General features: G+C 53.6%; 1 protein-coding gene across 1 annotated transcript in view; it reads right to left on the reverse strand.

Annotated features, from left to right (window-relative positions):
* LOC119969932 (ankyrin repeat domain-containing protein 31-like) overlaps nt 1-14,296 on the reverse strand; it is a 273,205-nt gene that overhangs the window by 90,273 nt on the left and 168,636 nt on the right. The window contains exon 11 of the mRNA XM_038803900.1: nt 328-470. Within this exon, the coding sequence (XP_038659828.1) occupies nt 328-470 (143 nt within the window). The remainder of the gene's footprint in view (nt 1-327; nt 471-14,296) is intronic.

Below are 14,296 nucleotides of genomic sequence, written 5' to 3' on the forward strand. Positions count from 1 at the left end.
TCCAGAACAATGGCCATCGTTTGAGGATAAGGGGGTAAACCTTTTAGGATTGAAGTGAGGATAAAGTTCTTCACCCAGAGAGTGGTGAATCTGCGGATTCTGTGCACTGCCACAGAAAGTAGTTGAGGCCAAAATGTTGTATAATTTCAAGAAAGATTTAAATATAGGTCTTGGGGTTAAATATAGCTCAAGGGAGATGGGGAAGGCGGAATCAGTATTGAATTTGATGATCAACCATGATCATAATGAATGGCGGAGCAGGTTCGAAGGGCTGAATGGCCTCTTCCTGCTTCTATTTTCAATGTTTCTACGTTTCGATGATCGTACCTCAAAATGTCCATTGATCACTGCTTCCTGTAGAGGAGTCACACCATTCAACCCCTTACAATCTATATCTGCACCGGCTGATAACAGTAACTCCACAGCATCATGGTATCCTTTTCTGCTCGCTTCATGCAGAGCTGTCCAACCTATATGAAAGGAGAACATTTCAAAGACTAATAGTGAGACGTAACAATCTCGGGCTATGCTCCCAGTAACCATGAAACTAGGTTGGGACCATTTATGGTACAGTAATCAATTAAGGAATCACATTGATAATGCCACAATCACAAATCTCTTCTGAAAGAGAGGTTGTCTGTGACCTGCTCAGGTATAGCGTAAGTGATCAATTTGCCAAATTTTCTCAAGCACGGCTACAGCTTCATTCGCTGGCTATTGCACAAGCACTTCTCCCTCAATTTGTATTTGCAATGTGCATTGAAAGGCGCCACCGCTATCCATTCCCACCTCACCCAAAGGAATGCCCGTCCTCATGTCTTCAGATGAAAGTGACAATTTAAAATAATTTTTAAAATAATAATAATCTTTACTGGTGTCACAAGTAGGTTTACATTAACGCTGCAATGAGGTTACTGCAAAAATCCCCTAGTCACCACACTCCGGCGCCTGTTCGGGTTACACTGAGGGAGAATTCAGAATGTTCAATTCACCTAACAAGCACGTCTTTCGGAGGAAACTGGAGAAACCCCACGCAGACACAGGGAGAATGTGCAGACTCCACAGACAGTGACCCGAGCCGGGAATCAAACCCAGGTTCCTGACGCTGTGAAGCAATAGTGCTAACCACTGCTTGTATTGCTGCAGCTGTTCAATTTAAATCTGAGATAGATAGATTTTTGTTAAGCAAAGATATTAACATAGAACATACTGTGCAGAAGGAGGCTATTCGGCCCATCGAGTCTGCACCGACCCACTTAAGCCCTCACTTCCACCCTATCCCCGTAACCGAATAACCCCTCCTAATCTTTTTGGTCACTAAGGGCAATTTATCATGGCCAATCCACCTAACCTGCATGTCTTTAGACTGTGGGAGGAAACCGGAGCACCCGGAGGAAACCCACACAGACACGGGGAGAACATGCAGACTCCATACAGACAGTGACCCAGCAGCGAATCAAACCTGGGACCCTGGTGCTGTGAAGCCACAGTGCTATCCACTTGTGCTACCGTGCTGCCCTTATATTAAGGGATATGGGCCAAAAGCAGGTATATAGAATTAGGTCACAGATCAGCCATGATCTCATTGAATGTCGGGCAGGCTTGACGGGCTGAATGGCCTACTCCAGTTCCTATGCTCTTATGCTGAGCAACAAAAAATAAAAAATACAGGGCATGCAGTTAAAACAATTAATGCATGGAGCAACATGCCGAAAACAGACAGAAATCTTTCCTCCACAAAGGAAATTTAGAACTCACATTCTCTCGCTAATACAGCATCTTCAGGGGCAAGGCCCAAGCAGTTCTGATACACCCACTTTTTATGCGCAGCCTGAGATGAAGACAAGGTGTAGCGTGGGGAGCAGGCACTGAGGGGGGGGTGGAACGCCAGCGATACATCCGCCGCCACAGCAGGAGCGAATGCCAGTGATGATTGTCGGCGGCAATGCTGATGATGATTGTCAAATGATTGTCGGGTGGTGGTGGAGGAGGAGTGGCGATAGAGGGCGGGAACCCCTGATACCTCCATGGTTTGGGCTGGGGTCATTACGTTTCATTGCTGAATGGAGCGCCCCGATCTCTGTGGAGCCGGTCCTGCCAGAGTGCGGCTTAAACCACACTAACTCAGTTTTTTTCTTTTAAGAGGCTGAAGATCAGGAGAGAAAACTGGTCATAGAGTCATAGAGGTTTACAGCATGAAAATAGGCACTTTTGCCCAACTTGTCCATGCTATACCCAGTTTTTACCTGTTAAGCTAGTCCCAATAGCCTGCATTTGGCCCATCTCCCTCCATACCCATAATTCCCATGTAACTGTCCAATTGCTTTTTAAATGACAAGATTGTACCCACCTCTACTACTGCCTCTGACAGCTCATTCCAGACACTCACCACCCTTTGTATGAAAACATTTCCCCTCAGGACCCTTTTGCCTTAAACCTATGCCATCTAGTTTTAGACTCCCCTATATTTAGGAAAATACGTAACCTTATCAATGCCATTCATTATTTTATAGACCTCTATAAGATAATAATAATCTTTATTGGCACAATTGCTTCTCAGCTCCAGGGTCCCAGGTTCGATTCCCCGCTGGGTCACTGTCTGTGCGGAGTCTGCACATCCTTCCCGTGTGTGCGTGGGTTTCTTCCGGGTGCTCCGCTTTCCTCCCACAGTCCAAAGATGTGCAGGTTAGGTGGATTGGCCATGATAAATTGCCCTTTGTGTCCAAAATTTCCCTTAGTGTTGGGTGGGGTTACTGGGTTATGGGGATAGGGTGGAGGTGTTGACCTTGGATAGGGTGCTCTTTCCAAGAGCCGGTGCAGACTCGATGGTGCCGAATGGCCTCCCTCTGCACTGTAAATTCTATGATGAGGGCCGAAGGGCCCGTACTGCGCTGTAGTGTTCTATGTTCTATAAGTAGGCTTACAATAACACTGCAACCAAGTTACTGTAAAGCCCCCCTAAGCCTCCTACGCTCCAGGGAAAAACGGCCTGTCCAGCCTCCTTATAACTCAAACCATCAAGTCCCGGTACCATCCTAGTAAATCTTTTCTGCACTCTTTTTAGTTTAATGCTACCCTTTCTACAATTGGGTGACCAGGGGCGGAATTCTCCGACCCTCCCACAGGGTCGGGGAATCGCCTGGGGTCGGCGTAAATCCCGCCCCCGCCATGGCCAAATTCTCCGCCACCCAGGAATCGGCGTGACCGGGAATCACGCCCCGCCAATCGGCGTGGCCCCCGCACCAATCGGCGTGCCCCCCGCAGCGATTCTCCGACCCGCGATGGGCCGAAGTCCCGCCGCTGACAGGCCAATCCCGCCGACGTGGTTTAAACCACCTCTGTGCCCGCGGGAGCAGGCGGCGCGAGCGGGCCCCCGGGGTCCTGGGGGGGCGCGGGGCAATCGGACCCCGGGGGTGCCCCCACGGTAGCCTGGCCCGCGATCGTGGCCCACCGATCGGCCGGCGGGCCAGTGCCATGGGGGCACTCTTTTTTTTTCCGCCACCGCCACGGCCTCCACCATGGCGGAGGCGGAAGAGACCCCCCCCTACTGCGCATGCGCCGGTGGTGACGTCAGCGGCCGCTGACGCTCCGGCGCATGCGCGGACTCACGCCGACCGGCGAAGGCCTTTCGGCCAGCCCCGACTCCGGCCAGCGTAGCGCCAAAGGCCGTTGGCGCCAGTTGGCGTAGCGGGTGCCACTCCAGCGCGGGCCTAGCCCCTAAAGGTGCGGAGAATTCCACACCTTTGGGGATGCACGACGCCGGAGTGGTTGGCGCCACTCCGTTACGCCGGGACCCCCCGCCCTGCCGGATAGGGGAGAATTGAGCCCCAGAACTGTACACAGTATTCCAAGTGTGGCCTTACTAATATCTTGTACAACTTCAGCAAGACGTCCCAACTCCTATATTTAATGTTCTGACCAATGAAACCAAACATGCCGAATTACTTCTTCACCACCCTGTCCACCTGTGACTCCACTTTCAAGAAGCTATGAACCTGTATTCCTCGATTTCTTTGTTCTTTAATTCTCCCCATCAGCCCTAGCTCCCTCAATCTTTCTTCATAAGACATGACCTCCAGTCCAGGCAGCATCCTGGTAAATCTCCTCTGTACCCTCTCCAAAGCATCCACATCCTTCCTATAATGAGGCAACCAGAACTGGACACAATATTCCAAGTGTGGTCTAACTAGAGTTTTATAAAGCTGCAGCAAAACCTCGTGGCTCTTAAACTCAATCCCCCTGTTAATGAAAGCCAACACACCATACGCCTTCTGAAACAACCATATCAACATGGGTCGCAACTTTGCCGGATCTTTGTATGCGGACCCCAAGATCCCTCTGTTCCTCCACACTTCCAAGAATCCTGCCTTTACCCCTGTATTCAGCATTCAAATCCAACCTTCCAAAATGAATCACTTCACATTTATCTGGGTTGAACTCCATCTGCCACTTCTCAGTCCAGCTCTGCAGCCTGTCAAAGTCCTGTTGTAGCCTGCAACAACCCTCAACACTAACTCCCCCAACCTTCGTGTCATCGGCAAACTTACTAACCCACCCTTCCACATCCTCATCCAAGTCATTTATAAAAACCACAAAGAGCAGAGGTCCCAGAACAGATAATTGTGGGAAACCACTGGTCACTGACCTCCAGGCAGAATATTTTCCATCCATTACCACCTGCTGTCTTCTTTCGGCCAGCCAATTCTGTATCCAGGCAGCCAAATTTCCCTGTATCCCATGCCCCCTAGCTTTCTGAATGAGCCTACCATGGGGAACCTTATCAAATGCCTTACTGAAATCCATAGACACCACATCCACTGCCTGATCTTCATCAATGTGTCTCGTCACATCCTCAAAGAATTCAATAAGGCTTGTGAGGCATGACCTGCCCCTCACAAAGCCATGCTGACTATCTTTAATCAAACTATGGTTTGCTAAATAATCATAAATCCTATCTCTCAGAATCCTTTCCAATATTTTGCTCACCACAGACGTAAGACTGATGGGTCTGTAATTCCCAGGGATTTCCCTAATCCCTTTCTTGAACAGGGGAACAACATTTGCCTCCCTCCAATCATCTGGTGCTTTCTCCAGTGGAGAGTGAGGACGCAAAGATCATTGCCAATGGCGCAGCAATCTCCTCCATAGTAACCTTGGGTATATCCCATCAGGCCCAGGGGACTAATCCATCCTGATGTTTTTCAAAATTTCCACCACATTCACCTTCTTAATATCAACCTGTTCGAGTCTATTAACCTGGTTCATAATGTTCTCATGAGCAACAAAGTCCCTCTTTCTATTGAATACTGAAGCAAAATATTCATTTAGGGCCTCCCCCATCTCCTCAGACTCTAGGTACAAGTTGCCTCCACGATCCCTGATCGGCCCTACTCTCACTCTGATCATCCTCTTATTTCTCACGTAAGTGTAGAACGCCTTGGGGTTTTTCCCTAATCCTTCCCACCAGGGCTTTTCATGCCCCCTTTTAGCTCTCCTCAGTCCATTTTTGAGTTCCTTCCTGGCTACCTTGTAACCCCCTAGAGCCGAGAGAGATCCTTGCTTCCTCAACCTTAGTAAGCTTCCTTCTTCCTCTTGACTAGAGCTCCACTTCTCTTGCCATCCAAGGCCCCTTCACCTTACCATTCTTTCCTCGTCTCAGTGGGACAAAACTATCCAGCACTCGTAGCAAGTGCTCCTTCAACAACCCCCACATTACTGTTGTGCATTTCCCCAAGAACAATTGTTCCCACTTTATGCTCCTCAACTGCTGTCTAATAGCAGTATAATTTCCCCTCCCCCAATTAAATACCTTCCCACACGATCTGTTCCTATCCCTCTCCATGACTATGGTGAAGGTCAAAGAGTTGTGGTCACTGTCACCGAAATGTTCTCCCACCAAGACATCTGACAAATGGCACCTAAACAGGAGGGGTACCAATATCCTGACTGGGAGGTTTGCTAGAGCTCTTTGGGAGGTTTAAACTAGTTTGGCAGGGGGATGGGACCCAGAGCTATGGATCAGAGTATAGTTCAGCTGTTGAACAGGCAGAAATAGTATGCAGACAGTCTGTGAGGAAGGATAGACAGTTGATAGGGCAAAGTTGCACCCAGTGGAATGGGTTAAAGTGTATCTGTTTTAATGCAAGGAGTGTCAGGAATAAGGGGGATGAATTTAGAGCGTGGATCAGTGTGGTGAATCACAGTCCGTGTAATTCACACTGTTATTATATATGATGTACTGTGTCTATGCAAGCTCGGTATACGAGCTTTTGCGCAGCTCTGCCCATAGGGGGAGATGAGGAGTTTGTACTGGGCTCCACCCTTGGCTCCGCCCATGGCTCCTCCCACTAACCGGAAGTATAAAGCTTGGCAGTCGTGAACCTGCCTGCCAGTTCATCTCGTCGCAGGCAGGCTCTGTTGTAAGACTATTAAAACCACTGTTCACTTCCAACCACGTGTCGTGTGAATTGATGGTCACATCAATTCAATAGTCTTAGGAAACAAGAAGAAATCGAAGAAACAACTATGGAATCAGCCCTCAAACCTGACCGACTAGAACTCGACCGGCAGGCTGCAGAGGCGAAATAAATCTTTCAGCACTGGCTCAGATGTTTCAAGGCCTACCTGGCTGAATCAAGCACTTCAGAAACTACAGAGGAGCAGAAACTCAGTCTACTGCACGCAAGGGTGAGCCACCGTATATCTTCTCAACTTAACAGTATTACCTCGTATACGGGGGCCCTAGCCATGCTAGATCGAATGTACGTGAGGCCCATCAACGAGGTCCACGCGCGCCATATTTTTACGACGCGCCGCCAGCGCCCCGCGGAGATGTTGGAAGAATTCCTGCGGGAGTTAAAGATTTTAGCACTGGACTGCAACTACCAGGCTGTATCAGCCGAACAGCACATGGAACTTGCCATTAGAGATGTGTACGTAGCAGGCCTCGGATCAAATTATGTGCGCCACCGGTTGCTAGAAAAAGGGGCCCAGAACTTAGAGGACACAGTTGAACTAGCTACCACTATGGAGGTCTCATTCTGCAGCCTCACCTCGTTCCCCGCCGACCAAGCGACCTCATCCTGGGCCCCCGACCAGCGACTGCCCCAGGCCTGCGCCGTGCGGCCACCCAGCCATCACGCAGCTCCAGTGTGCCGTTCTTGCAGACAGCCCCAGCACCCACGGCAGCAATGCCCGGCCCGTAACACGACCTGCAGTAGCTGCGGTCGCAAAGGACACTATGCCCGGGTCTGCCTGGCAAAGCAGGCCTCCTCTCCTAACTCCCCCGCAGCCCTTAACATTCGTTTCCAGAATCCGCAGGCCCCGAAATGCTGCGGCCTGTACTCCGGGTCCACCACCAAACGACACGTGCGACTCATGGGGGCCGCCATCTTGGCAACCCCCCTCCACGCGGCCGGCCACGTGTGACTCATGGGGGCCGCCATCTTGGGCGCCATCTTCCTCGCCGCCCGCCACGTGCGATCCACGGGGGCGGCCATCTTCTTCCAACTCAGAAATCCGTCTAGAAGAATACGAATTCAGAGGGCAGTCATCACGGGGCCACTCCAGCATAGCTGATCGAGCCGACGACTACCCGCAACCCTGCGCAGTGACGACTTCCGGTTGCGGTGATGCGGAGCTAAGCCGCACGTTCGGCAGCTCCCGCTATTAAAGGACTTTCGGGCCTATTTTAGGGCCCCAAACGGCGCTGTTTCGACGATTCCCGGTGGGGGAAGGTGTTTGGAGGAACATTCCCCGAAATTTATGGTGCGTACCCGGAGTGGGGCAAAGGAAAAGGCTGCAGCAGCTCCCCAGGAAAAGCGGGGGAAGGAGGACAAAATGGCGGCCGGCAGAGCACCCGAGGACTGGTGGAAGTGGGCTCTTCTGCGCTGTTTTGCAGAGCTGAAGGCTGAGTTGCTGGACTCCCTGAATGCGACTACCAACAAGCTGCTTGAGACCTAGGCAGCCCAGGGGATGGCCATTCAGGAGTTGCAGCGGCAGGCCGCTGAGCGGGAGGAGGAGGCCGTGTTCCTCGTGGGGAAGGTGGAGTTGCACGAGGCACTTCACAAAAAGTGGCAAGACCGCTTGGAGGAGCTGGACTTTCGCACGAGGCGAAAGAATTTGAGGATCCTGGGCCTGGCGGAGGGGCTGGAGGGGTCGGATCTTCCATCTTATGTGACCACGATGCTGAGCTCGTTGATGGGAGCGGGGTCCTTCCATTTGCCCCTGGAGCTGGAGGGAGCCCACAGAGCCAGGAGGCCCAAGACGAATGAACCCCCGCGGGCGGTGCTGGTGCGGTTCCATCGGTTCAGTGACCGGGAGTGTGTGCTGCGATGGGCCAAGAAAGAGAGGAGCAGCAAGTGGGAGAATTCGGTAGTGCGAATCTACCAAGACTGGAGTGTGGAGGTGGCTAAGCGGCGGGCCGGGTTCAACCGGACGAAGGCAGTGCTTCATGCCAAGCAGGTCATATTTGGAATGCTGCAGCCTGCGCGTCGGTGGGTGACATATAAGGACCGGCACCACTACTTCGAGTCCCCGGAGGAGGCGTGGGCCTTTGTACAGGCGGAGAAGCTGGACATGAACTAGGGTCTGGGGGCTGCGGGGTCCGGTGCACTACCGTCGTTGCTGTTTTTGCTGTTGCTGTTTTTGTAATTTTGACACGTGTTTTTTATGCGGTTTTTGCTCTGTTTCCGGGTGGGTCTGTTGGGTATGGTTTTGGGATATGTGGGGAATGTTGGGGGTTTGTTTTTATTCTCTCTTCTGTACGGGGCTGGGGGATGGGGTGGAGCTGGAACTTGGGGAGCTGCGTCAGAAGGGTGGAGTGGGGCAGTGTGAAAGCGTGGGCTTTCCTCTGGTTTCCCGTGCTGCGGGGCACGGGGGGTGGAGCTGGTGGTGGGGGCGTGGCCTCTACTGGTTTTGCCCCGCGTTGAAGTGGTACCAAGGAGGTGTGGCAGGAGGGGTGATGACCCCATGTCGGGAGGGGCCGGGTTTTGGCAGGAGTTGCCGGGGTCAGCAGAAGTCAGCTGACTGATGGAAGTACCATGGAGGGTGCGTCGCGGCTAGGAGGGGTCCTAGCCTGGGAGGGGGTGGTGAGGGAATACCGGGTTGCTGCTGGAAGGGGCAGGAGAGAGCTGGTGTGGGCCGGGGGGTAGAGGGGAGGCGGTATCGTCATGGGGGACGGGTCAGGCAGGGTGTGCTGGCCTGGGGCGAGCAGTCCATGAGCTATGGCTAGTCGGCAGGGAAGGGGGGCGGGGTGCCCTCTGATCCGGCTGATCACCTGGAACATGAGGGGGCTGAATGGGCCGGTTAAGAGGGCTAGGGTATTTTCTCATTTGAAGGGGCTCTAGGCGGACGTGGCTATGCTCCAGGAGACCCACTTGAAGGTGGTCGACCAGGTTCGTCTGAGGAAGGGGTGGGTGGGGCAGGTTTTCCACTCAGGATTAGACGAGAAGAACCAGGGGGTGGCGATTCTGGTGGGGAAGAGGGTGGCGTTCGAGGCGGCTGAGGTGGTGGCGGACAAGGAGGGCAGATATATTATGGTGAAGGGTAGGCTGCAGTGAGAGAAGGTGGTGCTGGTTAATGTGTATGCCCCGAATTGGGATGATGCTGGCTTTATGAGGCGCATGTTGGGCCGCATTCCGGACCTGGAGGCAGGGGGCCTGATCATGGGGGGAGACTTTAACACGGTGCTAGATCCCCCACTGGACCGGTCCAGTTCAAGGACGGGTAGGAGGCCGGTGGCGGCCAAGGTGTTGAGGGGGTTTATGGACCAGATGGGAGGGGTGGATCCCTGGAGGTTTGGGAGGCCGAGGGCGCGGGAGTATTCCTTTTTCTCCCATGTACATAGGGTCTATTCCCGAATAGATTTTTTGTCCTGAGCAGGGGATTGATCCCGAAGGTGCAGGATGCCGAGTATTCGGCCATAGCAGTTTCAGACCATGCCCCGCACTGGGTTGATCTGGAGATGGGGGAGGCGCGGGACCAGCGCCCGCTCTGGTTCCTGGATGTGGGGATGCTGGCTGATGAGGAGGTGTGTAGGAGGGTCCGGGGAAGTATTGAGGGGTATCTTGAGACCAATGACATGGGGAGGTCCGGGTGGGGATGGTCTGGGAGGCTCTGAAAGCAGTGATCCGGGGGGAGCTGATTTCCATCCAGGCCCATAGGGAAAGGAGGGAGAGGAAGGAGAGGGAGAGACTGGTGGGAGAGCTCCTGGACGTGGATAGGAGGTACGCAGAGGCCCCGGAGGAGGGATTGCTGGGGGAACGGCGTAGTTTGCAGGCCAAGTTCCACTTGTTGACCACCAGAAAGGCGGAGACACAATGGAGGTACATGAGTATGGGGAGAAGGCGAGCAGGATGTTGGCGCATCAGCTCCGCAGGCGAGATGTGGCTAGGGAAATTATTGGAGTGACGGATAAGGGTGGAAATGTGGTGCAGAAGGGGGCAGAGGTGAACGAGGTCTTCAGGGACTTTTACGAGGAACTGTACCGGTCGGAGCCGCCGGTTTGGGGGGGGGGGGGGGGGATGGAGAGCTTCATGAACAGGCTACGCTTCCCAAAGGTGCAGGAGGAGCTGGTGGAGGGGCTGCGGGCACCGATAGAGTTGGAGGAACTAGTCAGGGGGTTTGGTCAAATGCAGTCAGGTAAGGCGCCGGGGCCGGATGGGTTCCCGGTGGAATTTTATAAAAAGTATGCGGATCTGGTGGGCCCCCTGTTGGTGCGAGCCTTCAATGAGGCATGGGAGGGGGGGGCTTTGCCCCCGATGATGTCACGGGCGCTGATCTCTCTGATCCTGAAGCGGGATAAGGACCCCTTGCAGTGTGGATCATACAGGCCAATCTCGCTCCTCAATGTTGTTGCTAAGTTGCTGGCGAAGATCCTGGCCACCAGGATAGAGGACTGTGTGCCAGGGGTGATACACGAGGATCAGACAGGATTTGTCAAGGGAAGACAGCTTAACACGAATGTGCGGAGACTGTTAAATGTTATTATGATGCCGGCGGTGGAGGGGAAGGCGGAGATAGTGGTGGCGCTGGATGCAGAGAAGGCGTTTGATAGAGTTGAGTGGGGGTACCTGTGGGAGGTGCTGGAGCGGTTCGGATTCGGGGAGGGGTTCATCAAATGTGTGAGGTTGCTCTACGAGGCCCTGATGGCGAGTGTAGTTACCAATGGAAGGAGATCAGAGTACTTCAGGCTCCACCGTGGGACCAGGCAGGGGTGCCCCTTGTCCCCCATGCTCTTTGCACTGGCGATAGAACCTTTGGCTTTGGCGCTGAGGGAGCCGGGGAGGTGGAGGGGCCTGGTGCAGGGTGGGGAAGAACATAGGGTATCGCTGTATGCGGACGACCTGCTGTTGTATGTGGCGGACCCAGAGGGGGGAATGCCGGGGGTGATGGAGCTGTTGGCTGAGTTTGGGAGCTTCTCGGGCTATAAGTTAAATCTGGGCAAGAGTGAGGTATTTGTAGTACACCCGGGTGATCAGGAGGAGGGAATTGGGAGGCTCCCGTTTAAGAGGGCAGTGAAGAGTTTTAGGTACGTGGGGGTGCAGGTGGCCAGGAGTTGGGGGACTCTCCATAAGCTTAATTTTACCAGGCTTGTGGAACAGATGGAGGAAGAATTCAAAAGGTGGGACATGGTGCCGCTATCGCTGGCGGGTAGACTGCAGTCCGTCAAAATGACGGTTCTCCCGAGGTTCTTGTTCCTTTTTCAGTGTTTGCCCATCTTTATCCCTCGGGCCATTTTTAGGAGGGTGACTAGCAGCATCATGAGCTTTGTTTGGGCGCATGGGACCCCGAGGGTGAAGAGAGTCTTCTTGGAGCGGGGTAGAGATGGTGGGGAGCTGGCGCTACCCAATCTCTCGGGGTATTATTGGGCGGCCAATGTGTCGATGGTGTGCAAGTGGGTGATGGAGGGGGAGGGGGCAGCATGGAAACGGTTGGAGATGGCGTCCTGTGGAGGCACAAGCCTGGGGGCCCTGGTAATGGCGCCGTTGCCGCTCCCTCCTACGAGGTATACCACGAGTCTGGTGGTGGCGGCTACCCTCAAGATTTGGGGGCAGTGGAGGTGACATAGGGGGGAAGTGGGGGGCTCGATGGAGGCTCCGCTAAGGGGGAACCATCGGTTCGTCCCGGGGAACATTGATGGGGGTTCCAGGGTTGGCACAGAGCGGGCATCAGACAGCTGAGGGACCTGTTCATTGAGGGGAGGTTTGCGAGCCTGAGGGAGTTGGAGGAGAAATTTGGGCTCCCTTCGGGGAATATGTTCAGGTATCTGCAGGTAAAGGCGTTTGCTAGGCGGCAGGTGGAGGGATTCCCTTTGCTTCCCGCAAGGGGGGTGAGTGACAGGGTGCTTTCGGGGATCTGGGTCGGGGATGGGAAGATATCGGATATCTACAAGGTAATGCAGGAGGTGGAGGAGGCGTCAGTAGAGGAGCTAAAGGCTAAGTGGGAGGGGGAACTGGGGGAACAGATCGAAGATGGGACATGGACTGATGCCCTGGAGAGGGTTAACTCTTCCTCCTCATGTGCGCGGCTTAGCCTCATCCAATTCAAGGTGCTGCACCGGGCCCACATGTCCGGGCCTAGGATGAGTAGGTTCTTTGGGGGCGAAGACAGGTGTGTCAGGTGTTCGGCGAGTCCAGCAAACCATGCCCATATGTTCTGGGCATGCCCGGCACTGGAGGAGTTCTGGAAGGGGGTGGCGAGGACGGTGTCGAGGGTGGTAGGATCCAGGGTCAAACCAGGCTGGGGACTAACGATTTTTGGGGTTGGGGTGGAGCCAGGAGTGCAGGAGGCGAAAGAGGCCGGTGTGCTGGCCTTTGCGTCCCCAGTAGCCCAGCGGAGGATCTTGCTACAGTGGAAGGATGCGAGACCCCCAAGCGTGGAGACCTGGATCAATGACATGGCGGGATTTATCAAGCTGGAGAAGGTCAAATTTGCCCTGAGAGGATCGGTACAAGGGTTCTTTAGGCGGTGGCAACCTTTCCTCAACTTTCTGGCTCAGCGATAGGGTACTGGGTTAGCAGCAGCAGCAACCCGGGGGGAGGGGGGGAAAGGCGGGGGGGGGGGTTTGACTATGTTTGCTTATTTAATTTTAATTTAATTTATTCTTAAGTTCTCTTGTTGTTTACTGGGTCTGGGGGGGTGGGGGGTGTGATATATGCATTGATACAGTCTTGGGGGTGTTACAGTTATTATGGTGTTTTATTGTTGCTTTTCATTGTTTGTTATATTTTCTGTAAAAAATTTCAATAAAAATAATTTTTTTTATAAAACTCAGCGCAGTGACACTGGACCAGTCGCGTCCGAAACACCTCCGAAATTCAATGATGACCGTTCAAATCAACGGATACAGGAAACCGTGCCTCTTCGACTCTGGGAGCACCGAGAGCTTCGTACACCCAGATCTGGTAAGACGCTGTTCGCTCCCTATCTTCCCTGCACGGCAAACTATCTCCCTCGCTTCAGGCTCCCACTCTGTTCACCTCCAAGGGCGCACCGTTGCGACCCTAACGATCCAGGGTACTAGCTACTCAAACTTCCAACTGTACGTGCTCCCTGAACTCTGTGCCCCACTCCTACTGGGACTCAATTTCCAGTGCAACCTGAAAAGCCTCACACTCAGCTTCAGTGGGCCCTTGCCCCCACTCACTATTTGCAGCCTCGCCACACTAAAAATCGACCCCCCTCCACTCTTTGCCAATCTCACACCGGACTCCAAACCCGTAGCCACTCGCAGCAGGCGGTACAGCCTGCAGGATAGGGTGTTTATCAGAACCGAGGTCCATAGGCTTCTACGTGAGGGGATCATAGAGGCCAGTATTAGCCCCTGGAGAGCTCAGGTGGTGGTCGTCAAGACCGGGGAAAAATTCCGAATGGTAGTGGACTATAGCCAGACCATTAATCGGTTTACGCTCCTTGACGCGTATCCCCTCCCCAGAATTGCAGACATGGTGAATCAGATCGCCCATTATAAAGTCTTCTCCACCGTAGATCTGAAGTCTGCATACCACCAGCTCCCAATCCGCCCGGAGGACTGCCACTTCACGGCGTTTGAGGCCGACGGCTGCCACTTCCACTTCCTCCGGGTTCCCTTTGGCGTCACTAATGGGGTCTCGGTGTTCCAACGAGCACTGGACCAAATGGTGGACCAGTACAGGCTGCGGGCCACGTTTCCGTACCTGGATAACGTCACCATCTGCGGCCACAACCAGCAGGACCACGACGCTAGCCTCGATCGATTTCTCTAGACGGCCCAGAAGCTCAACCTAATTTTTAACATGGAGAAATGCGTTTTCCG

The sequence above is a fragment of the Scyliorhinus canicula genome, chromosome 8 (genome assembly GCF_902713615.1).
Source record: "Scyliorhinus canicula chromosome 8, sScyCan1.1, whole genome shotgun sequence".
NCBI lineage: Eukaryota > Metazoa > Chordata > Chondrichthyes > Carcharhiniformes > Scyliorhinidae > Scyliorhinus > Scyliorhinus canicula.